Here is a 25,734-nt window from a genome sequence, read left to right on the forward strand (position 1 = left end):
AGCCTGAAACAGTAGACAGTGTCAGGTTCCAGCTTAGTCAAGACCAGCCACTTAGGATCTCTGAATCTTGAATTCCAAAAAAAAAAAAAAAAAACAAAAAACCCAGCAACTTCAGCAGTAGCAAAGTAGAAAGATACTGTCATGTTCCAAGTCCAAGGGACAAGCAAGGCTTTTTTGTCTTATCAGTCATAACTGACCCACTTTAAACTAGACACATCAGGCTGGAAAATTATCAGCTTCTGAGTGAAGCAGACTAGAACAAGGAGAGAGGGGAGAAAAAAAAGAAAACACAAAACCATGAAGGAGACCTTCAACAAGTATGGTTAATCAAGGTCAGGAGGGCCAATATCTGGCACAGATTCCCTGTCTGGGGGCTACCCACTTATGGACAACACTGGGGGGCAGCTGACCCATTCAGAGCGAAATGAACTCCATCTGAGTGAGCCATCTATGAAGAAGTATGGGATCAACTGACCTACCCAAATGCACTTTCTACCACCAGACACTGCCCTACAGAGATGGGAGGAAGGATCTCAAATAAGGAAGGGGGAGGGAAGTAAGTAAAGCAAAGCAATAAAAGCAGAAGGTCCCAGTGTTGGGGGCTTCTTACCACTATCACTTTGTGAGAGTTGGCCACATGCTCTTTTACATGTGTATCTAATACATTGCCTGCCTTCTTGCTGTATCTGTGCCATGCCCTTGAATTATTTCTCACAGCATAGCCAAGAACCTGGAAGCCAAAATCCACCAATATATTTTGGCAAGCCAGCCAGGAGGCACTTCTCTCTGTCTGGTCTGGTGAGTACTGGAATGCTTGGCCATGTGCTGTTGCTTTTGTTTCTCACTTGGTTCGTTGCTATGCTCTCCTATGTCCTCATTTTCACTCCTCTGTAGGAATCTAGGGACTCCAATGTGGCTCCCCCAGAACATAAACTTGGTTCACCCTGAGCCACCCGCTCCCTCCTTGGAGGTGGCTGGAGCCCTATATTCACACCATGTAGATGCAAGAAGGCTCAAGGCGGCCAGTGTACTGTCCTTTGGGACCTGAGTGGAGCTTTTCCCTGTGTCATGCAGTAGTACAATGGAAGCCAAATCAAGTCTCTTCCCCTGCCCCTTGGCTCTCTGAGACTTCCTCACACTCCCTCTTTTCCTCCTGTCTGAGGACCCAGACCCTTCCTCTTGCTGAATCTGTCACTCTTTTCATCTCCCCCACAGAGATCCTTTTCCCTTACTCCATGAGAAACTCCTTTCTCCTCTGTCTGGCTTTCTATGCCTTCTGAGTCATTCCATCTTTCGAAAGACAAGATTCTGGCCAATAATTCTTACACCAAACAAGGGTGTTTAATACGCTAGGTGGTCACCTCTGGTTTAGGCCCATGGAAATTAGGTACTTTCCAATGGGAGTGTCTCCCCCTGAAAGTCAGAATGAGATTTGCAGGGTAAACAAAAGCCCTGGCTACTCTTCTCTTTGGGTCTTTCCATCTCTTCATCTGTTATTATGTCTCTAGGCCCAGCATATTCTGTTATTAACACTCTTGAAGGTGTCACCCAGTGCAGGAAAAAAAAATCGTTGGCTGGGGAGAATAAGCTGTTGCATATGCATTCACTTTCTTGGAAAAACTTGCACTATAAGGGATGGAAGAAGTCTCAATCCTGGCCCTGTTGTACAATGTGTACATACCTAGACCCCTGTGATTGCCTGAAAAGAATACTAAACCATGTTCTTAAAAGAGCCTAATTTCCTTGCTGCATGTTCTTGCTTCTAGCTTGATCATGGCAACACCTAGGGCTGGCACCTAGGAGATCCCCTCTCTAAAGTTCATATAAGAGAACGTAAGAGGACAGACACCCAGGAAGATGAGTGGGTTGGCTCAGCAACTTTGGGATGGTACCAGGCCATACATCTCCTGAGTCTTCAAGGACGCCAGTGGTGCTGGGGCATAGGGAGGCTAATCCCGTGCACCCAAGGGATCAGTGCTTGGAACAACAGGCCAGTGACCTGGCATGCTGAGCACTGGTATGAAAATTTGCCTTTTTATCTCTCTTCCTTAAAAATGGGTAGTGCCTCCTATATTTTCTACAGCACACTGCCTGGCCACAATTTCACCTGGAGGACAGTCAACATTGGCCCACAAAGAAAACAACTATAACTCTATCTTACAATTAAATCTCTTTTGTAAGGGGGAGGGAAAGTGGCAAAAAATTCCTTACATATAGCCTTTATGGTCTTATATCAGAACAAATCCATGAAGGGCTTTTGCAAATTATGTTATGCACAGAACTATCAGGAACTTCTTCCTCATAACACATCTTCTTGGAAGGAGGTTAATATTTTAAATAATTCTCTTTTAAATTCTACCACCCCCACCAGCAGAAATCTCATTTGGTCTCTACTGAAACTCACTGTAGCCAAATATAAAGCTTCTTTTCTAAACTATGCTATAAACTAAAAAGAGGGGAAGCCTTTATTCAGAATATGGACAGATGAGTAAAAAAAAAAAAATAAGGACAAAATAAATAAATAATAGGGGATAAGGAGTGAAAAATAAATTGGGCAGACTGAAATACTGGTGGTCAACGAGAGGGAAGGGTTAGGGGTATGGGATATATGAGTTTTTTCCTTTTCTTTTTATTTCTCTTTCCGGAGTGATGCAAACGTTCTGAAAATGATCATGGTGAAGAAGACACCAACTATGTGATGACCTTGTAAGCCACTGATTGTATACAATGGATGGACTGAATGTGTGTGAAGATTTCTTAAAATTATATTTAAAAAAATATATTATACTGAGTCAAGGAAGCCAGACAAAAAATGCCACATGTTGTATGGTTTCATGTATGTGAAATTTCTAGAAAAGGCAAAATTATAGAGACAGAAAGCAGATCAGCAGTTGCCTGAAGCTGGGGGTGACAATAGCTGTGCAACTGTGTAAATTTACTTAAAATCATCGAATCGCACACTCACAGTGGGTGAATTCTGTTAGGTAAATCCCACCTCGATAAAGCTATATATTTAAAAAGTTCTCCCAACAAGCCACAGATAGGGTTGTCACCATTCAATGGATTGAATTAATGAACACTTCCTGCGCTAGACTCTTTTCTGGGCCCTAGGGACACAACAGGGAGGAAAACAGAAGATTCCCCGCTGCTCCTGGGGTTGATGTTCTCCCAGGGAGTGGGACAGGAAGTAGGGCCAAGAAATACAGCCTATAGAATGTCAGATGGCAGTAAGAGCCAAGAAACATGAGCTCAGGAAGAAGAGAGTGCAATTTTAAATAGGGGGTTGTATAAGAACATGGAACCTTGAGTAGGGTATGAGATTTTGTGGGTTTGTCCAGAGTGATGCCTCGATAAATCCCAGAAGGATTTGAACAGTGAAAAAAAAGTATTTGCAAAGTCCCCTTGGGTGTAGGAACCAAGGGTTAAAACAAGACCTGCAGAATTTGTTGGGAGCAGCTGGCATTAGGGTGGCAACAGGAAATTGAGGAGATTGTTATCTGCTTTGTTTGGAACAGTCTGGGAGGAAGAGAATGCTTGTTTACCCCCAAATGGTTACCCGTTAAGTATGAAGAAAGTTAAGTACTTTGTTTCCTCAGGAAATGCAGGTATGCCTTTTGTTACCCTGCAGTATATAAGCAGGATCTGGTTCAGAATAAAGTTGTCTGTTGTTTGTTAAGGTTAAGCTTCAGACCCCCTGATCCCATCTGTCTCTTTCTTTCTTGTCATTCCTTAATATCCTTCGAGCTCCATTTCATAGAAAGCAACATCTGGCACCCAACGTGGGGCTCAAAGAAGAAGAAGACTCCAAAATAATATTAAAGAACCAAGGAAAAGTCTCCATTAGAGGGACGTGTGTCCAGCCAATAGAAGAGGACTCGAGTCATATTGGTAAGTAAGCATTTTTCTTGTAGCATCAGGGTAATGGGTAACCACAATGGACGGCTGGAGGAGTATGTTTGTGTGTTGAAAAGGTTGTTAGAAGCTACTGGCGTCTCTGTTAAAACATCTGAATTATTTAGCTTATTTGATCTCATTCAAAAACATTGTCATTGGTTTCACCCTGAGGGTCGTAATGTTTTAAATTTAAAACAATGGTGTTTAGTTATGAAGGCTCTTCAGAGGGCCTATCAAAAAGGGGAGACTGTCCGATTATCAGCATGGACATTGTGTCATCAAATAGCTGCAGCCTTAGATCCCTTACAGTCAGAAAGTGAAGATGGGGAAACTCATTATGAATTTTTCCCCAAAAAACATGACAGAGACTGCAGATATAGATGAAAAGGGAATAAAACTTAGTGAGGAGGAGGGTGTAAGTACAGATGAGGAAGATGTTAAATCTATGCACTCACTGTGTTCTTACACTGTAGCCCATACCAACCTTTGGCTCCTAAACCCTTGGCTCCTACACTTGGGGGAATGATGAGGAAGGGGGAAAATTCAACTTCCCCAAGTGGAGAATTCTTGATATCTTCACAAGCAGTGGGGACATCCAAAGTAATAGGCTTAGCCACCAATCTTGGGGTTTGTTCATATGAAACTTAACCCCGCAAAGGATAGGCTAAGCCTACTTAAAATTAGGACTACGTCACCCCCAAGAGATCCTCTTTTGTTGCTCAGATGTGGCATCTCTTTCTCAGCCAACACAACAAGCAAACTCACTGCCCTCCCCCTGTCTACAAGGGACTTGACTCCCAGGGGTGTGGACCTTCCTGGCAATATTGGACAGAAATCCTAGAATGAGCTGGGACTCAGTATCAAGGGATTGAGAAAATCTTCTCAACCAAAAGGGGGAAGAGAGAAATGAAACAAAATAAAGTGTCAGTGGCTGAGAGATTTCAAACAGAGTTGAGAGGTTATCCTGGAGGTTATTCTTATGCATTATATAGATATCACTTTTTTAGGTAAGATATAATGGAGGGGCTGGAGGGAAGTGCCTGAAACTGTAGAGCTATGTTCCAGTAGCCATGTTCTTGAAGATGATTATATAATGATATTGCTTTCACAATGTGACTGTGTGAAAACCTTGTTCTGATGCTCATTTAAACTATGGTATGGACAGGTGAATAAAACATATGAATAACAAATAAATAAGTAATAGGGAAAAAAATAAAAAGAGGGGAAGTTTAGCCCTCCAATGGGACTCTCAATTACAATACTATCCTCCAGTCTGTAAAAGACAGGGATAGTCAAAAATTCACTATGCCCAAATATTTATAGCTTTCTATCAAGGGAAGGACCTGAGAAGGACATATCACTTGTACTATGCCCGTGTGTCTCTCAATTTCCATTAAAAATGTACCACCAAGCTAGTCAATTGTAATAAACTAAGGGAAATCACTCAGAAGAAATAGAAAAACCCAGCTCTGATCCAGGGGAGGCTAGTGGAAGTCTCAAAAAGTTACTAATATAAGTCCAGATTCCCAGGAAGGTAAAACTTTGCACGACACCCATTTCATCGGGCCGTCTGCCCCTAGCATTGAGAGAAAGTTGCCAAAGCTCTCCTTGGGCCCACAAGCTTCCAATAATGATTTATGTAAAACTGTCTTTTCTGTCTTTAACAATTGAAACAAGGCTGAGGATGAGAAGAAAGCAAAAGAGGTAAACAAAAATCAGAGAACAGGCTCAGCTTGTTGCAGTTGCTTTAACAGTGCCCTGTCCTCTCGAGCGGTCACCCAAATCATGGCTCAAAACCTCAAAGCCATGCTTTAACTGTGGGTCAAAGGGCCACTGGCAAAGAGGGTGCCAGAAACCTCAGGACCCACTGGGACCTTGCCCCACATACCACCAACATGGGTTTTGGGACTAGGAACTGCACTCTCTCCCAAAGAGGGGACAGGACAGCCCCTCGTGCCCTGTTTGCTGCAAGTGAAGAAGACTGAGGTCACATATGGCTTGCTGACTTCACGTATGACCAACTTAGAGAAATCTTGGGTGACACTAATTCTTCCGGTAAGGAAACTCATTGGAGACTCAGTGCCTAAGGATTTTACGGGTGACTGGCCGGGTAGGTACACTCTGCTTAGAGTGTACCAAAATTCTAGACTCTTAGAAGGAAAACAGGTGTTCAGCATAAATCATATTTGCATAAACACTTAAGGCTCCTAAGCCATTCTTATCAGGGAATGGTGGAAACTCCTGAAATGCAAGTTCCCAGAGGCCAGCCAAGGGCCCAAACTTGCAAGCAGGCCTCCTAAAGATAGTGTTCTCAGGCCTGATGTGTTAACTCCTTAGTGCATAGAAATGTATCTCTAAGAAAAATCCACTTGAGTTGAAGTGCCTAGAACTTAAATGGAAATTCCCTCAAGAGACACGAATTGGCCCCGCTAGACCATGTGTTAACTAGTTCAATCAACTTTGATTACAGCACAAAATCACGTTTCAAAAAAGCTACTCAGAACCCACCAGAATTCTACATGAATTTGTAGAGGGAGCAGCTAGACAGACAAACAACCTAAGAAACTGTAACTGTGGAGCTGCTGTTGTCAACAAGTAGCCCATTTCCCTTTATAATATTGTAATTATAAATATAATTTTAATATACTTCCTCTCCCTTATTTGTTATCTTATGTTTCACAACACTGCTGTAACTGGTAATAGTCTTTTTGCCCCAGTCAGTCTTTTTTTGCCAGTCCCTTGTCAGTTGTTTACTTGTTATGTTATTTTACCTATTTACTATTACCAATTAGTAATTTAACAATGTAAATTTAACTATTTACAACACTACTGTAAATTGTAACCTTATGCTTACCCCAGCTCTTCAAAGAACCACTTAGACTTATGTTAATTCTGTATATTGCTCACCCCAGCTCTTGTCAGTCTTCAGGCCTATGCTTACACACTTTCATAGCCAATCAAACATTATCTGTCAGTGTCACTATCTCTACTGCTCTTTGCCTAATCCCATAAAAACCCCAAGCCCTTATGATTTAGAAAGATCTGAGGTCTTTCTGCCTCCTGTTTTCCTACACAGCATGCTCTGTAAAAAAAAAAATCTCTTCTCTCTGAAACCGCAGTATCATAGATTGGCTTATATCTATCAGGAAGAGAATCCAGCTCCCAGATCATAACACAGTCTGAATTAATTCTCTCTGCTTTTTATCATGTACATAATAACTCTATGTGACAGAATAGTATGTGGGTATTTGGGAAATTCTCCTGTCATGTTTCTCAAGATCAAGGTGTTCAATATCTGCAGATTATATCACCACTGTTTAAATGCAGAGGAAAGACATTTGATTAAAATGAAAATATTAATTGATGAAAATATTAATTGATTCAATAAAAATTACCACTATTATTTTGTTCAAAATGTGGATGTATTAATTATGTTTACTGTTTCTGAAGACAAAGAGGTTTAGGATTATTTGTGTGATCTTTATATAAGACTAAAAGAAGAGGCTCATAAGTTTGGCAGGAACTGATAAATGTAAGTCATACCAGCAAGTTACGGGGCTGAGGACTGGTCAGTATTCTTAAGCAGGGATGAGAGGCAGTGGGCTATCTGCAGGACTGAAGTTTCAGTTTAGCTGATCTTGAGCAGGAATTATGAACAAAGGCAGTTTCGTATTTTATCAAAAGGCAAAAGATATTTCAGTATGTATTCTGTCTTCTGTGCATTAGGAAGAGGGTGGAGGTATTATCTGTCCTCTTAATGGGAAGAAAAAGGCACAAGGTCATGACATTCTGGAGCAAAGTCTCTCAGAGTAGAGCCTGCTAACATGATTCCACATTCACATTCCAGATTACATATTCGCAGAATCATAAACTCTAAAGGAATATGAAAACTTTCCTAAACTTTTTTGTCACAGTGATAAGAAAACTAGGTCCAGAGGGATGGAAGCACAGCCTATTTGCACATGGTGCCTGCTTCTAGGTTCAGTCTTCACCTCGCCAGACTGCATGTTCTAAGATTCCCAAATTCCAGTCCTCCAAGAGGCCATTTTTACTCCATAGGAAGGTAGCATGAAAAGCTGCTACTGGGCAGGCAACGGTAGTTCAGTGGCAGAGTTCTCGTCTGCCATGCCCGAGACCCGGGTTCACTTCCAAGTGCCTGGCCATGTGAAAAAAAACAAAAACCTGCTACTATCACAGTGAGTGCTGAACCAGAGAAACAAACAAGAACGAAGATACCACTGCAGAGAGTCAACATCTTGAGGCTCTCCCTCCCCCACATGGTAATAAACCCTTGTGCACAAACATCTGCCCTTAGGCAGTTAAGACCTTTCAGCAGTCCTGTGATAAAAACTACAAACTCTCTTGCCCCAACGTTCCCCATCCCGAAGTTACAATCTGGCAGAGCTAAGGCAGTGTTTTCACCAATGGAAAGCTGCCAAACTCCCGAAGACCCACTTGTGAGAAACCCACCTAATCTATCCCCAACTCTCTTTAAAACTTTACCTAAATCAGGGCTGGCGGGAGTTGATTTCTTGAGACAACTCTCCATGCTGTCCCTCTGCTAATAAACCTTCCCTCCCCTGCTGCCGGTGTCATGTCTTTGTCTCTGATTGGAGTCTCCAACTTTTGCCCAGCTCGGGACTTAACATTTCTCAGTCTCCATATCAGAACCAAGCCATCCCTCAGTTTCAGTTTCAGTTTGTTTCCTTCAAACTGACATTTCCCTCTTAGAATTATGTTTCATTTTCCAGTTTCAGTATTTCTGAATCATCCTCACAAGGAGAAGCAACACCACCAAGGAATTCCCTCCTAACTACAGCTCCTCTCCTACCTAAGAAGCCCCAAGAGGCACAGGACCAACATCAGAGGAGTCTCTTGGCAGGAACCAAGAACAGCTTAGCACAACAATCATGAGGTAAAGCACTCAGGTCTGCTGGACTCTTTATCTAAAGCATTTTTTAATTCTAGTATTTTCCTAGAAGACAAATTTCTATGCAGACCCCTCCTAAGAAAGGCAAGCTTTCTAACCTTTTATTAGCTTTTACTTACTAATTTAACAAGCATAGGTCTAAACAGAAAATAAAGCTGCCTTAACAGCAAAAGCAATTTTGTGTCTTAATTCTAAGTCTGTGAATGTATGAAAGGACCTAGGCAAGAAGGGACGAAGGGGGAGTGAGTTTAAATCTATTCAGGTCAAGTTGGATCCCTCACAGGTACAGGTAATAGATGAAAACAATTTTAAAGAATTGATTTTCTATTTGGATGTATGATAGTCTTCGGGTTTTATTGTGTTGATAACAATTAAAATAAGATTTATTTTTTCATTAGATGTTGGGAAATAAGAAACCTAATTAAGATTAAGATACAGTTTATCCAAAAGATGTACATTCCTCTCTTTCCTGCTGTTTTGAGCTGGTGAGTTGCCGGAAATATTAACCCCTCAAAAGTATACTGGCTGCTAGCATTTTTCCATCTGATAAAGTAATAGGAGAGAGAGAACTAAGAGAAAAGAGGGCCCTATTTCTAGAATGCCTTTTCTACCAAACACCTGTAACTCCCATTGGGAGGATTGTAGGGATGATGGAGGATGGAGACAGCTTCTTAGCTTCTCCAAGAGGTGAGAAGTAGAGGACCTGGCTGCCTAAGCCACAGTTCCAAGGAATTTCATTAAATGTCCTGCAGGGCAGTATTTAGGGAATGGGATACTGGTGAGGGAGATTCACTGCAAGAGGCCTCCCTTTCCATTAACTGGGTTTCCCATGATGAATCATGTTAGCAGTCTGTATGTATGGGGTTGGCCAGAAGGCCAGGCACCACCCAAAGGCACTAGCCAGCCTGCCCAAGAGGCTTTGGAGTGGCCTGTGTTCGGGTGTGTCCAGACCCCCCTGACCTCAGAAGGCCTGATGGGGCTATCTGCACTATGCTGGACTGAAGCCCCAAACCAAGGTGTCACTATACCCAGAGGTTACAGAAACATCAGCAGGGTTGGGTTGCTCCTCCCAAACAGTGCTAAAAATCTCCAAAAGAAGAAAGCACCTGGCAGAACTCCTGCTACCTGCAGGCTGTCGGGTGCCCTCCTCTGGCACATAGGCTGAGGGCCTGGGTCTCGCCCTCTCACATACACACATAGATGCACACTAAAAATGATAATGCCAATACTAACGTTAATAATTAGTTTCTATGTTCTGCTCATTCAGCCTTTGGCTTTCATTGCATCATCTCACAACAGTCTCACTATAATTCTATGAATAGGAACTAGTATAACTATCATTAATGTCATTTTAAAAGTTATTTGGAAACTGGGATTAATTGCATTAAGTCACACAGTTAAGTGGCAGAATTGTATCATTATTCACCCAGACACAGGGCACTTGCTTCCCAATCCAAAGATGCATAAGAATGAGCCATCTCATTGCTCTTTATTTGCTCAGTTTTGAAAAGGAAAGAGAAAATAGAGGATTTTAAGCATCCTCTTTAGAGACTAAGGCTGCTCTTCAATGACAGTTAACCCCATAGTGTGACTATGGCTCACAGCCTGTCTTAGATTGTCAGAGTTGTTTTCACAAATACCACAAACTGGTTTTAGCTTAACAATAGGAATTTATTGGCTCACAGTTCTGAGGCTAGAAGTCCAAAATCCAGATAGCAAAGTTGCTGTGGTGGTTTGAAGCTGTTACGAACCCCAGAAAAGGCCATTCCTGTGGATGTAGACCTATTGCAGGTGGAACCTTTTGATTAGGTCATTTCAATTGAGACGTGAACATGCTGAACTTTACCTGAGTCCTGTGCCCCTGGAAAATAGCTAAGATCAAGAAATCCATTCCACCCTCTACCCTCCACCCCCCACCCCCATTTTTTTTGTTTACTCCTTTTAAATAGCTTTTTATTGTAGTAACATATACGATTCAAAATTTCCCATTTTATATAGAGCTGTGTGCCAGTAGCCATATTTCTTGATGATGATTGTATAATGATATAGCTTTCACAATGTGACTGTGTGATTGTGAAAACCTTGTGTCTGATGCTCCTTTTGTCTACCTTGTCAACAGATGAGTAGAACATATGGAGTGGAGATAAACAATAGGGGGAACAAATGTTAAAATAAATTTAGTTTGAAATGCTAGTGATCAATGAAAGGGAGGGGTAAGGTATGCATAATTTTTTTTCTGTTTTTGTTGTATTTCCTTTTCTGAATAGATGCAAATGCTCTAAGAAATGATCATGATGATGAATATGCAACTATGTGATGATATTGTGAATTACTGATTATATATGTATAACAGAATGATCAAAATAGGAATGTTTGCATTTGTTAGGTGTTTTTTTGGTATTTAAAAAAATAAAATTATAAAAAAAATTTTTTTCAATTTCCCATTTTAACCACTTGCAAGAGTACAATTACATTCACTTTACTGTGCTACCATCACCAGTATCCATTATCCCAAGTTTTTCACAACCTCAAACAGCAATTTCTTTCTTTTTTTTTTTTTTTTTAAATATGGAACGCTTCACGAATTTGCGTGTGTGTCATCCTTGCGCAGGGGCCATGCTAATCTTCTCTGTATCGTTCCAATTTTAGTATATGTGCCGCCGAAGCAAGCACTCAAACAGCAATTTCACACCCATTAGGCAATAACTCCCTCTTCTCTTTCCCCACCTGCCCCCATCCCTGGTATTCTATAATCTACTATCTATCTCTATGAAATCTGCTTATTCTAGGTATTTCGTATAAGTAAGTTCATATAATATTTGTCTTCTTATGTCTGGCTTATTTCACTCAACATGATGTCTTAAAGTTCATCTACATTGTAGCATGTATCAGAACTTCATTCTTTTTACAGCTGAATAATATTCCATTTTGTAGATATATGACATTTTATTTGTCCATTCATCTGTTGGTGGACACCTGGGGTGCCTCCACCTTATGACTCTTGTGAATAGTGCTTCTATACACATTGGTGTATTTGGTATACAAATATCTGCTCAAGTCACTGATTTCAGTTCTTTTGTGTATATACCAAGATTATATGGTAATTCTATTTTCTGAGGAACTGCCAGACTGATTTCCACAGTGCCTGCACTATTTTACACTCCCACCAACAACATATAAGAATTCCGATTCCAATTATGCCACATCCTCACCAACACTTCTTCCTTCCTTCTTTCCTTCCTTCCTTCCTTCCTTCCTTCCTTCCTTCCTTCCTTCCTTCCTTCCTTCCTTCCTCCCTTCCTCCCTCCCTTCCTTCCTCTTTAAATAATAGCCATCCTAGTGTGTATGATGTAGTATCTCATGGTGGTTTTTTCTTTGCTTTTGCCTGAAGGCTAATGATGTTGAGAATCTTTTGATGTGCTTTATTGTCTGTGTACCTTCTTTGGAAAAATGTCTATTCCTTTGCCCATTCTTTTATTGTGTTATTTTTTTGTTTTTAAGTTATTGTGCCACTTTTATGTTTTGCATAAGGCTTACTGCAAAGAACATACTTACCTTTAAGACTTAGATAAGATTCACAAACAACTCACTCTCTTATTTAGCTATAATAAGGTCAGACACAGATTCTCCAAACTCCCATTGAATATCTCATAATTAGCTGAACTATTTATTCCCACTGATCAATTGGAAGAAAATGCCTATTAACTTGACCAAACTTTAGTTAAACTTCTCTTCTCCCCACAGAACCCTGAAATCTGACTCAGACCTAAGGTTAAGCAAATATTAGAATGCTGAACAACCTTTCCTTAATAACCCCTCCCCAAAATTGGCTGACCAAAAAGGAAAAACATTTCCTGCTCAACTGTATGATTGTGCTACCTGCTGAGCCCACCCCTTCACTCCCAATCTTTTCTAGCCTTGTTTACTCCTCCCTACAAAATAAAAGCCCTTTCCTTCCTGATGCTTGCAGAATCTATGGTAGGAGTGGTCTCGCAATTGCATAGTCCCTCCACCTTTATTGCAGTAGTCCTTTCGAATAAAGTCTTCCCTTACCTAAGTCTGGATTTGTTTCTATTTGTCAATGTTTCTGCCTATATTTTCATTTCATTTCCATGACATAATCATGAAAATACTTCCTTTTTTTTTTTTTCACAGTAAGAATGCTGATGAGCATCTGGTCAAGGATAGACTGGAGCAGTTGAAATGTCACTTTACATGGGCATTGTTCATTGAAGACACTGAAATGCCTGATTTAGAAAACAGGGTCTTAGAGGAGATTCAGTTCCTAGACACTCAATACAAGGTAGGAATACACAACCTACTGGCCTACGTGCAACACCTGAAGGGCCAGAATGAGGAAGCCCTAAAGAGCTTAAAAGAAACTGAAGACTTAATCCAGCAACAATATGCCAGCCAATCTGACCTGAGAAGTCTGGTTACCTGGGGCAACTATGCCTGGGTGTATTACCACATGGGCAGACTGGAAGATACCCAAACTTACCTGGACAAGGTGGAGAACACTTGTGCAAAGTTTGCTAATTCCTCTCGCTATAGAATGGAATGTCCTGAAATGGACTGTGAGGAAGGATGGGCCTTGCTCAAGTGCGGAGGAAAGAATTATGAACGGGCCAAGACCTGCTTTGGAAAAGTTCTGGAAGTGGACCCTGAAAACCCTGAAGCCAGCACTGGGTATGCAATTACCCTCTCTCGCCTTGACAACCTTAACACAGCAACACAGAAAGAAGAGGGATCTTCTCTGCATCCCCTAAGGCAGGCTGTCAAGCTAAATCCAGAAGATGCATATATTAAGGTTCTCCTTGCTGTGAAGCTCCAGGATGCAGGACAAGAAGCTGAAGGAGAAAAGTACATTGAAGAAGCACTGGCCAGCATGTCCTCACAGACCTATGTCTGGAGATATGCAGCCAAATTTTACCGAAAGAAAGGCTCTCTAGATATAGCTCTTCAGCTCTTAAAAAGGGCCTTACAGGCAACACCTACTTCACCCTTCCTGAATCACCAGGTAGGGCTTTGCTACAGGGCACAAATGATCCAAATAAAGAAGGCTACAAAAAACCAGCCTAGAGGGCAGGATAGGGAAAATGTGGACAAAATGATAAGATCAGCTATATCTCATTTTGAATATGCTATGGAACAAAAACCCACATTTGTTCTAGCTTATTTGGATTTGGCTAATATGTATTCAGAGAAAGGTGAATACCATAAGGCTGAGAACATTTACCAGAAAGTACTCTGCCCACCACATGTTGATGAAACCTTACTGCAAGAGATTTATTATCGTTACGGCAGATTCCAAGAATATCATAGGAAATCTGAAGCTAAAGCAATAAGCTATTATTTGAAAGGACTAGAAGCAAAACCTGAATCAAAGTCCAGAGGAAAAATTCTCATTGCTTTAGAGAGATTGGCTAAAAAGAGAGTTCATCAGAATAAATATGACATGGAGAGTGTAAATCTCCCTGAAATCCTACACAAATTGAAGATGGAAGAGAGTGAAGTACTCGAGTCCTATGACAAAGCCTAAGATAGGCTGGTGACCTAAATCCAAGTGTTTTTATTAAATGTGTTCATATTTAAATCTAAATATAATACAAATGTTCCCTGGTTGCTTGCTTTGAAAAGGTATGCCAGTGAAGTAGGATAAAATGGACAACTCTAAGTTCCTGGTTTCCTGTTCATCTCCGAAAGACAGCTGCAGGTCCCTTGTTTTTTAACTAGCTCCAAAGGAACTAATGCAAACTGCAAACTTCAAGTGCAAGCTTCCTGGGACAAAAATTTCCCTAAAGCCCCCAAACCTCCCCAAACCATTGAAACCTCCCCAAATCATAAAAGCTTGTAAAATCCTGGGCCCAACGCAAATTCTTAGTTAATGATAGGAAGCATAGGGTGATAAAGAATGTTGAACACCTGCACAAAGAAAAATTTTAGGTTATGTGACAACAAACCACAAATTCGGATAGCTGTCTCCTCCTACAACAAAGAAGATACCTGGTATTCAAAGGCACCTAGGGGAACCTGCACAAAGATTACTGTGGAAACCTGCGACCAGTAAAAACTTCCCTATAAAACAAGCTAACCCACTCCACTCAGTGTGTGTCCCTAACTTAGGCTTGTCTGTGTTAACCTCTTTAATAAACTTTACTACTTATTCCTACTGGCCTCCTTGTCTCTAAATTATTCCTAGCAACAGGACCCCCAAACCTGGAACAGGGCTCAGCTGGCACCATTGCCGGCTAGGCACTGGTTACAGTTGTAAGCAACACAAACAGTCTGGTGAGCATGCATTGCATTATCTGCTCAGCTTCCACTTTTTTGCAAGTGAATACCTTCCATATGGTAATGGCAGGAGCATCAGTATTTCTTGTTACATCTGTACCTCTTTGCAACTCTTGATTTGTCTTGAGTTGGGTCACCTGCCACTTCTTGGGCTAATCAGACTTCTTTTTCCTGAGCATTTGTCATTGGAGTGAACAGTTTTCGTACTCAGTCTGTTACTGGACAAAGGTTGTGGATTCTTTTGTCCAATGTGCTTAAATAACCAATTCCTGAGACACCGGGTTTTCAAAGAGAAAAAATTTCTTACCAGGCCTGTAGTAGGAGAGCAGATGGCCTACTGGCCCAAAATCTGTCTCCCCAAACTTCAGTAAATCAGATGTTTTGTTAGAGAAAACGATGAGCAGGGTTTAGGATAACACGCACAGCAGCCCCAGATGATGTAATTAAAGGTGATCTAACTATTGAGCATGTACAGACTGATTACATGCTTAATCACAGAATGTATGTTAGAAAATGGCAGAGTATTATAATGAGGTATAAGTGATTTGTAGCTTAAAGTCTAAGTTATTGTGCGTGTCAGGCAGGCCCATTTTGGTTAGATCCAGTCTCGGTTATCAAGGTACTTAGGATTTGGGGTGAGTTAGTTCTGAACTGACCCAAGACCTTTCATTAATAAACATTAGGGGCTGTTTTTAGTGATTACAAGACTCTAAAGTTGAAAAACTGTATAAATGGGTATAAATGAAGGTTAGTCACAAGGTTTTTACAATCAAAGGGGCAGAAGATAAAGGCTATACAATCATTATCAGAGATCAAGAGAGCTGGATTACAATTTAGAGATTTCAGATCTGTCTACTCCAATCAGAAAGCAAAGAGGAATATTTATGTAATGATTCAGTAATCAAAATCATCCCTTAAATCCTAATTTCTCAGTTGCAAGTTTACTAAGTCAATTGAAACTTTTTCACATAGGAAAGGATGTTAACCCACAACAAGAGTCAAAAACACAGCAGATGATCAGCGGGAGAGATTTTGATCACAATAGCATTTCAGTCCCATTTCCATTTCTTAAAGCATTTTAGTCCCATTACCATTTCTTAAAGCCCACCTCTATTCCACACTTTCAGGTCACTGAGACACCATACAAAATTATATCATTATAGCCTTATATGACAAATTCAACTTTGTTTAGAGTGTATCAGGCACCTGCAAACCAGAGTTTTAAATTATTCAAATATGTTCTTAAAACTTAAGGAAATTAGCCTATGACAAACTCTGGGATCTACCCTGTAACCACTCTTTAAAGAGTGCTTTGAAAACTGTTGCTTTTTTATTTCTTTGCATTGTATGTATGTTGTACTATACAATAAAAAAAGTTAAATAACAAAAGCAAAACGTAAGGAAACCTAAGTTGCATGATGAAAGGTAAAAGTTAAAAACAAAAAGTGCCCTATTTGTAATGTACAAGTAGTGACAGGTAATGTGTAACATAAATTTTTCCTCTTTCTCTGTAATACAAAACTCTACAGTAAAATTAACTAGGATAAATTCTCAAGTGGGATTTTTCTGTTCAACTCTAAGAAGCTATGAGTTTTCACATATGGGTGTGCAGAAGAAAAATAAAATTGCTTATGCAGAAATAAGAGGCCCCAAAGCAGAAGAGGAAGCCTTGAGGATAGAACATCTACCTACAAACAAAAGAAACATCAGGGAAGTATTTGGCCCTCTGCAGGCCCAGGAATTACATAAAATTGAAGGGTTTAAACAAGTTTCCTAGTCATTTAAGAGCTGGAATTGGTCAATGGGAGTAAAGATAGGATAGCTGGTATAGGTGACATAGGTAAACCAGTCCCTTGTAATTTTGGTATCCTGAATCAAGAAGAAACTTCTCAACTATATTCAAGAGGATGGCTTTAATGCTTGAAGATCAAGGTATTTCTAAGGAGTTCTCCTGGCCTCTCCTTGAATCTCTTACTTGGCAATACTGTAGTTCCCTTTGCAGGGGGTAGATGTGTCCCTCCTGGAACACAGCTAAATGTAAAATAGAAAGGCAGAGATCTGCTGATAAGAAAATGTACAGATAACTTTCCTTCAAACAGACAACCCTAAACTTCGTGCTTGGCTCAGTTCCTAAATTATGTCTCCTATTCAAAGAGAGCTATTCCTCACTCCCACCCCTCCAGTATCGTCTAGTCCAGGCACTCAGAAATAAAACAGACATATTGTTCCCTCATGGTTAAAAGTTGCATATAAAGTTGTCTGGAAGTTAGACTGCATTGTCTTCACAGCAACCTTCCCACCACCCCTGGTGCTAGAAACCAAAGCTAGCTTTCTTGTGTTGTTGTGCAAAGAAAAGGGACAAGGCTTTAAGCGTCCTGGAATGTTATACAGAAATAGAACAAATCAGACCGAGGCTCCAGAGTTTCAGGAAGTAGGTTTTATTTTCCATGGCCATAGGGCTCAGCTGAGTAACCTCTGAAAGTCTGAGTCCCAAACAAAAGGTGAACATCAATTTTTATAGACAGAATGACATATTAAAGACAAGGTAAATGATTGGCTGGTTTAAGTTGAGAAGGGCGCAAAGCTGGTTTACAGAAGCATATGAGCCATTAAGGGAGGGGTCCCCACCCCAGGAATGTCTTATCTTGCCTACTTGCAGTTTCACCTGCTCCTGGAGGCTAGGGGAAGGGGGTTGGGGATTTTCCACAGAGGAGGCAGCTGAACCAGAAGAAGAGGGAGAGAGGCCTGCCTGCTCCAAAGCCTGCTTGTTACATTTCCCCCCTTTGATGCTTACCCCAACTTATAGGGAGGGGTTATAGCATCACCTATATTTCGTTCTGTTTTTATTGCAGGTGTTGGTATGTCCTGATCGGAGCTGGGCGTGAGAAACAATGTAGCCATGCAGGATTTAGGCCTTTGCAGAATTGGGGAGGGGGGCGTGAGGATCCGTTTTGGCCTCAAGTTTTCTCCTGATGGCCCCCTTGTGACTGTGCCTGAGGAATCTTACCCGTCTTTGGCTAACCAGCCATCTTCTGGGGCCAAGCAGGGTGATGTGAGGTGTGCAAGTGAGGGGACCCCAGAAGGCTCCAATCTGTCTCTTTGACAGCCCCCTGGCCTCTATGCCCAGCACCTGCTTTAGGATTCCTTCATCTGCTGGCAGGGCATCGACTTTGGATACATGTTTTGGGGAACCCAATTTTTTCCTTCAGTGAGGGTTTAGCTCACAGCTTGGGTAAGAGATAAACTGCATGGCACCAGCTCCCAGGAGGCCTTCACAGTTTTGCCATCTCCGAGTAGCAAAAACAGCATTACTGAACCTGGCGAGGTGGGATTATAGCATACTAGGGGGGTCTTTCTTTAGGGTACATACAGAATAATTCAGGTTTGAGAACTGCCCAGGCATGAATACTGGTTATATCTTTTAATTTTTTCAACATAGGTAGTCTTCAGGCATGTCTGGCATGCATCATTCCCCTTGGAAGGGCTCCTGACCATGCCAAACAGAGGAGTGAGGCACATGGTGCTGGCTATGGGGAGTGTCACCACACATACGTACAATTAGCCCCAGGGAAGGAATGGAGACACACACTCTGGGCAGTGGCTAGGAAGGGGGAAGTTACCTGGGTACGAGGGATCCCATCAAATTAGAGTAAAGTTGGGTTTTGGGAAGAACTCCAGGTGACCTATTTTCAGGAGGGCTAAAACTGCTAAAGAAAAGATAGATGCAAAGAGCAAGAAAAAACAATTAGTCCACAGACTGGCAGGCCAGGATGTCCATGTTTTGATTCTCTAATCTTGGGCCGTGCAAAGATAGTCAGTTTCTGGGGTGACTGAGGCAGGGCTCGGAGGTTGCCTCAGGCTTCGGCCATGTGTTGACTAGCTGCTTCCAGTGAGCTACAGCAGGGCAATAGTCATTCAGGCCTTAGTTGTGGGCTGGTCAGCTGATCCTGGCTGCACTACAGAAGGGCACAGCAGCTCCCGGAGAATGATGTTAAGTCAGGGGTGCACTCCCAGGGGTTGTCAGCAGTGGCCCTCTTGACCTGAGAGTGGTGAATTCATTGGATGATCTTCACGACTTTGACAGCTGTTGGGGTTACTAAAACAACACGGTAAGGACCTTTTTATTAAGGCTGGAGGGAGCCTCTTTTTTTTCCTCAGCCTTTTACCCATACCACATTTCCTGGCTTAATCTCAGGTAAGGGAGGGTAGATGCTAAAGAGTTTGGGTGCTGCTTCTAACACCTTCCCTTTTAGTTTACCTAAAACTTTTCCTAACTTTGACCATAATTTCCTTTTTTACAAACCTTCGGCAACTTATTATATTTGCTCAGGCTTTGTTTTACATCTTTTTTTTAATTCTGTAGCAGCGACTTACTTTATGTTAGGACAAAACTACTCTCCTTTTCCCTTTAGTAAAAATATATCCTTTATATATTTCATACTTGTCATTATTTCAAGTAAACATTTTACCACACACAATTATTATTAAAATCGAATATGTCAGAATAATGTTCAATACTTAAAATGCTTTAGTTAATGCATATTTGAAACCCTAATATACAATTTTTTTTAAATAAGGACTGATGGCACATATTAAGATTTAAAAAAAAAACTGTACAGAAAATTCAACTTCCCCAAGTTGAATTCATGATATTCTCACAAGCAGTGTGGACAACCAAAGCTCTGGGCTGAGCCCCTAGTCTTGGGGTTTGTTCATATGAAACTTAACCCCACAAAGGATAGGTCAAGTCTACTTAAAATTAGGCTTAAGAGTCACCCCCAAGAGCACCTCTTTTGTTGCTCAGATATGGCCTCTCTCTCCAGCCAACACAACGAGCAGTCTCACCACCCTACCCCTCTCTACTTGGGACATGACTCCCAGGGGTGTGGACCTTCCTGGCAATGTGGGACAGAAATCCTGGAATGAGCTGAGACTCAGCATCAAGGGATTGAGAAAAACCCTAGAATGAGTTGAGACTCAGCATCAAGAGATTGAGGAAACCTTCTAGACCAAAAGGGGGAAAAGTGAAATGAGACAACGTATCAATGGCTGAGAGATTCCAAACAGAGTCAAGAGGTTATCCTGGAGGTTATTCTTACACATTAAGTAGATATCACCTTGTTATTCAAGATGTAATGTAGAGGCTGGAGGGAACTGCCTGAAAATGTAGAGCTGTGTTCCAGCTTGTTTCTTGAAGATGACTGTATAATGATATAGCTTTCACAATGTGACAGTGTGAAAGCTTGTTTCTTGAAGATGATTGTATAATGATATAGCTTTCACAGTGTGACAATGTGATTGTGAAAACCTTGTGTCTGATGCTCCTTTTATCTACCTTGTCAACAGACAAGTAGAACATATGGAATAAAAATAAATAATAGGGGGAACAAATGTTATAATAAATTTAGTTTGAAATGCTAGTGATCAACGAAAGGGAGGGGTAAGGGGTGTGGTTTGTATGCATTTTTTTTCTGTTTTCATTTTATTTCTTTTTCTGAATAGATGCAAATGTTCCAAGAAATGATTGAGATGATGAATATGCAACTATGTGATGATATTGTGAATTACTGATTATATATGTAGAACAGAATGATCAAAATAGGAATGTTTGCATTTTCTTTGGGTTTTTTGGTATTTAAAAAAAATAAAATAAAAAGATAAAAAAAGAATGTTTGCATTTGGTGTTTTTTGGTATATGAAAAAAAGCTGTGTGGATAAATTTTGCAAGCAAGGCGTTTTGTAATATTAAACAGCTTCCTCAATTAAAAAAATATGAAACATCAAACCAAAGGAGAGTCACAAATTTGGAGTAAAAAATCATAGGGGTTAGCTTAATCCCTTTGTCTGGAAGAAAGGGACTAAATGAGGGTACAGAGGTGCCACAGGAGCCGGATGCAGGTCTTCTGCCTTGCCAGGAGTAGGAGCACTATTAACAGAGTAGGAGCATTATTCACTTTATGATTATAACTTGGTTTATTATTTTTTTATACATTTTCTTTATCTCATTATTTGACAAAACGTTAATACTTTTTTGGTTGACTCCAGCTTCCAGCAGGCCTTGGAATATGTCTCTGCAGGAAATCCTATTACTGGTTTTGGGAAACTATTTCCCATTTTATATATATATAGGCCTTTTTATCCCATTTTATATATATAGGCCTTTCCTTTTCCCTACATTCCAGTCTCCCATGTTTCCCAGCTTTGCCATTTTATTTAAGACACTGTTAAGTGGATTGCCTGTTTGTTTTTTTCTAATAATAAAGTTATTATCAAGTGTTTATATGCTAGAGGTGCTGCCTTGATGATAGCATTTCTCTGTGAAGCACTGGCAGGGAGGAGGTAGTATGTGTTGGCCTTTCCCAATATAATTGCTGGTTTCGTGACTTTGCTTTTTTTTTAATTTCTGCATAGCATTTTATAAAGTGTACCAGGGTCAATTATTTCGTGGCCACATAGTGTCAGCAGGGCATTTTTATTACACCTTGGTTCAGCCAATGCCAGCAAGTTAGAACTTTTTCAGTTTGCTGACTAAACTTCTGAAAAGCAGTCTGTATGAAGGGATTCGTGCTAATTCCTATAAATTTCATGCAATCAGCATAGTCCAGCACCATTCCTCCAGCCCCTGCATCAGCAATTCTGACCATCCAGGTAATTAATGGCTTACCAGTTTTTAAATTTTTTTAGTAAAATGCCTAAGAATGTTAGTTATTTTTGCTTTCTATAGTGGTTTTGAAAGTAACCTGATTGCCCTGTTTTCTTCTTTCTTGTCTTTGTATTGGGCCACCTTGGAGGATATTTATTATTATTTTTTTTTAATTTAAAATTTTCCCAATTTTTTCATTATCTGCTTTATTCCACACATTACCATCCCACTAATCAGGGTTTCAGTCAGCAGTAGCAGTGGCTAACACCATATGTATTTTCCCTTTGTTCACTTCACCTTGTCTGTTTTTATATTTATATTGGGCTACATGGACTGCGGCCCCCTCAGCTACTGACTGATAATTATAAATTTGATTTTTTTAAAACAAATTTTGATCTGCAGCATGGACAGTTTTTCCTGTAATTCTGCCGATTTCTTTTCATAATTCTTTTTTTTTTTTTTTTTCAGACATTGCTTGATCTTTCTGGTCACAACGTATTTCTTTATTCTATTAACAAAGCCCATCCTTTATTTTTTTATACATTCCAATTACTTTTTCCCTTTTTCTAATGGTATGCTTTCTGGACACAGAATAACCTAAATAGGCTTTTCCTGTCTAACTTTATTTCCCCAATCCTAACAGGGTCCTGTGCATTTTGCTCATTCTTCTGCAAGTGAGAAGTAAGGTAAATTATTCCATCCTGGGATTTCTTGGTTCTTTACTTTAAACTTAGAGAACCTTTCTTTTTTTAAAAAAAAAAAAAGACATTATTTCCTAATTTATGTTGAAATCTGATGGCTTATTATTAATTTACTTTAAGCAAATTTTGAAGAGGGGCTACTGACTTAAAAATTCCCAAATGTCTTAAAGCACTAGAAAGTATAACCCAGGGAGACAAAACATTTAAATTCAAAACAGTCTGCATACAAAAAAGATAAGAAACCAGCAACTTTAAATTTATCAAGAATGGTCCTAATAAAGCATTACAATATTTAGAAGGACATACTCCACATTTTCTGCACAAATTTTTAAAAGCTTGTCTTATTGACTTTCACCATTATGACGTTGTGCTGAAATGCGAATCCTGTTTACAGTGCCAATTTTGTGTACAAAAAGTAACATGATATTTGTGGCCATTTATAGGTTCGGATTCATGGACAACACAGACTTCAGTGATATAAAAACAGATTTTATTAGGAAAGTAATTAAAGAAAATAATTAAAAGATAGTAATTAAAAGAGTCTTCAAAAATAAAGCATAACTACATCACCAGATAAGATAAGATGGCACCAACACCTGAAGAGAAGTGCTGTAGAGTTTTAGAAGCAGCATTTCAACTCTCATTAGTAAAAATCCACAGTAATTTTGGGGACAGCATTCAGTGTCTCCTTAGTTAAGATACATAGCAGAGAGTAAGATTTTGATGAGGTGCTCTCCCTCTCTCATAAGATTTTTTTTCTTTTCTCTTTTTATGATATCTTCACATAATAGTGGCTAAATTCCAATTAACTCACGTGACTGGGCCCAGTTTGGTCCTAAGGGAACTGGCTAGGGACCAAGAGGAGCTTCCTGGGACCTAGATATTTTTATTAAAGTATACCTCCTTCCGGATGCATAGCCAATCCTCCCAGCTAGGTGCACATTTTAACTGTTTTTTTGTTTGTTTGTTTGCTTGTTTTACCAAGGTCACGCAATGGCAACATCAATTGTACAGAACAGATTCTCTTTATGAGATAAATTTTAAAACCCCTACACAGATGTTTTCCTCTTACTCTGAAATGTGAAAATTTTAATTTATAAGACAGAGTAATGATAAACTGCAATGCAAGAGAATTTCTTTTTTATCCTCCCTAAAAGTAGTCCACTTAAATTCATACAGTTTCCTGAGTCAGTCAGGGATCAGCTTGATTCCCCAGTCACAGGTAAAAGCTTTCTTAAAGTTAGAACTCATGCTCTGCAACGGTGTCTTACTGACTTCCCCTCTCATATCTGTGGTGCCAGTGACTAGTGAGAAGGCTAACAGACAAACAACAAAGGGTTTTGAATAAACTGTCGCTTCCTTCAGTCTGGCCGCTCCCCCGTGGGGACATTGGGTGCCTCTTGGCTTTGGGGGTCCGGAATAAACCCCCGGCCAGCCCCCCTTTTGGGGTTGCTCACCCTGAGCCATATGAGGATCGCCACAAACTTGCAGAATGTTAACTCACTCGGGGCCTGGAACCGCGCCCAGGACTTCCTTTCATTCACACAATTCCATACACACATTCCAACACCCCTCCTGTACCGCCCTTCCCAAATCCGGACCGGAAGAGTTCTGTTTCCCCTGGTCCTCCAACTGGAGATCGGTACTCGGAGAGTCCTGGGAGTTGTTCAGGCTCCCCTTCCACTCAGGCCCCCCAGCCTTTTACAAATGGGCTGAAACTGGGTGCTTAACAGTCACATGGGTGATGCTCCCAGAAACCTGGTTCCAGAAATCATCCCAGATTGCTAGCCACTCCGGTGGTGATGAGTGCCCCACCCAAGGAATCCAAAAGACAGGGAAACGCCCCGCTGCCAGCACTAGATTCAGTCAGGCCTCTGGTCCCGTTGCCACCGCGCCATGGGCAAGGGAGGTATTAATACACTGGCCTCATATCCCAGATGAGCCCCCAGAAATGTTGCGCGAAAAAAGGGACAAGGCTTAAGCCTTAAAGGCTTAAGGCTTTAAGTCATCTGGAATGTTATACAGAAATAGAACAAATCAGGCTGAGGCTCTGGAGTTTCAGGAAGTAGGTTTTATTTTCCATGGCCATAAGGCTCAGCTGAGTAGCCTCTAAAAGTCTAAGCCCTGAACAAAAGTTTTTATAGACACGATGGCATATTAAAGACAAGGTAAACGATTGGCTGGTTTAAGTTGAGAAGGGCGCAAAGCTGGGTTACAGAAGCATATGAGCTGTTAAGAGAGGGGTCCCCATCCTAAAAATGTCTTATCTTGCCTACTTGGGGTTTCACCTGTTCCTGGAGGCTAGGGGAGGGAGTTTGGGGATTTTCCACAGAGGAGGCAGCTGAACCAGAAGAAGAGGGGAAGAGGCCTGCCTGCTCCAAAGCCTGCTTGCTACAATGTTACTGGACAAAGGCCATAGATTCTTCTGCCCCACAGGCTCAAATAACCAATTTCTGAGATACCTGGGTTTCAAAGAGAGAAAGAGTTTATTACTACACATGCAGCAGGAAAGCCTAACAGCCCAAGATCTGTCTCCCTGAACAAAAGGGATTCGAGGTTTTTAAGGATTCTAGCAAGGGGAGATGAGGTCATTTTGGATAGTAGATTCAAGGCAGAAGTTCAAAGCAGAAAAGAAAACATTGTTAATATAAGTTAACATAAATTGGAAGGAAAGGAGGCAGAGCTATCTATCTTTCAATGGTAGAGTTTAGCGGATGATTTACAAATGTAAGGGACTGAGGCTAGTTAATGACTGTTTTCCTAACCATTAGGACCTACTAAGAAAATGACCAGATAAAGGGCATAACAACTCTTACAGTCTCAAAGGCACCAGACAAGAGATAAGGTTTTGCTTTTGCAAACCTTTCAGATATCCAGACAGCTTAATTATAGTTAAGGGCTTTCAGGTATTCCCCTCTGTCTACTCCAATATCCCCAAAAGCAGAAGGAACATCATATAATGATTCAGTAATCAAAATTACCCCTTAAATCCTGATTTCTTGGTTACACTTAGTGACTAGAATACACTACTAGGTGCAAGGGACCTATAACTGTGAGTTAATGAGTGTTTCTATATGTGCTTGTGTGCTTAGTGCTGACACAGGTGTTTCAAACAGCATTAATTTTCCTTGTGCCAGAAACAGAAACTATTCAATAAACAAATGAGGCTTTATTGATTACCTTGACATTGGGGCTGCACATTAGTGCTTTCTATGGGACTTATGGCCTAGAGGAAAGGAGGCAAGAACGAGAATAATATGGTGGATGTATGA

General features: G+C 40.7%; 1 protein-coding gene and 1 non-coding gene across 2 annotated transcripts; one reads left to right on the forward strand and one right to left on the reverse strand.

Annotated features, from left to right (window-relative positions):
• Positions 1-3,649: 3,649 nt before the first annotated feature.
• LOC143653957 (antiviral innate immune response effector IFIT1-like) lies at positions 3,650-14,995 on the forward strand. The gene is made up of 3 exons (XM_077125369.1): positions 3,650-3,888; positions 8,646-8,809; positions 12,980-14,995. The coding sequence occupies exons 2-3, from the start codon at positions 8,805-8,807 to the stop codon at positions 14,364-14,366; spliced, it is 1,392 nt and encodes a 463-aa protein (XP_076981484.1). The 5' UTR covers positions 3,650-3,888; positions 8,646-8,804; the 3' UTR covers positions 14,367-14,995.
• On the reverse strand, positions 11,387-11,497 carry LOC143654738 (U6 spliceosomal RNA). The gene has a single exon (XR_013161928.1). It is a non-coding gene; the product is annotated as a U6 spliceosomal RNA (small nuclear RNA).
• Positions 14,996-25,734: the final 10,739 nt, after the last annotated feature.

Source organism: Tamandua tetradactyla, chromosome 13 (genome assembly GCF_023851605.1).
Source record: "Tamandua tetradactyla isolate mTamTet1 chromosome 13, mTamTet1.pri, whole genome shotgun sequence".
NCBI classification, from domain to species: Eukaryota; Metazoa; Chordata; class Mammalia; order Pilosa; family Myrmecophagidae; genus Tamandua; species Tamandua tetradactyla.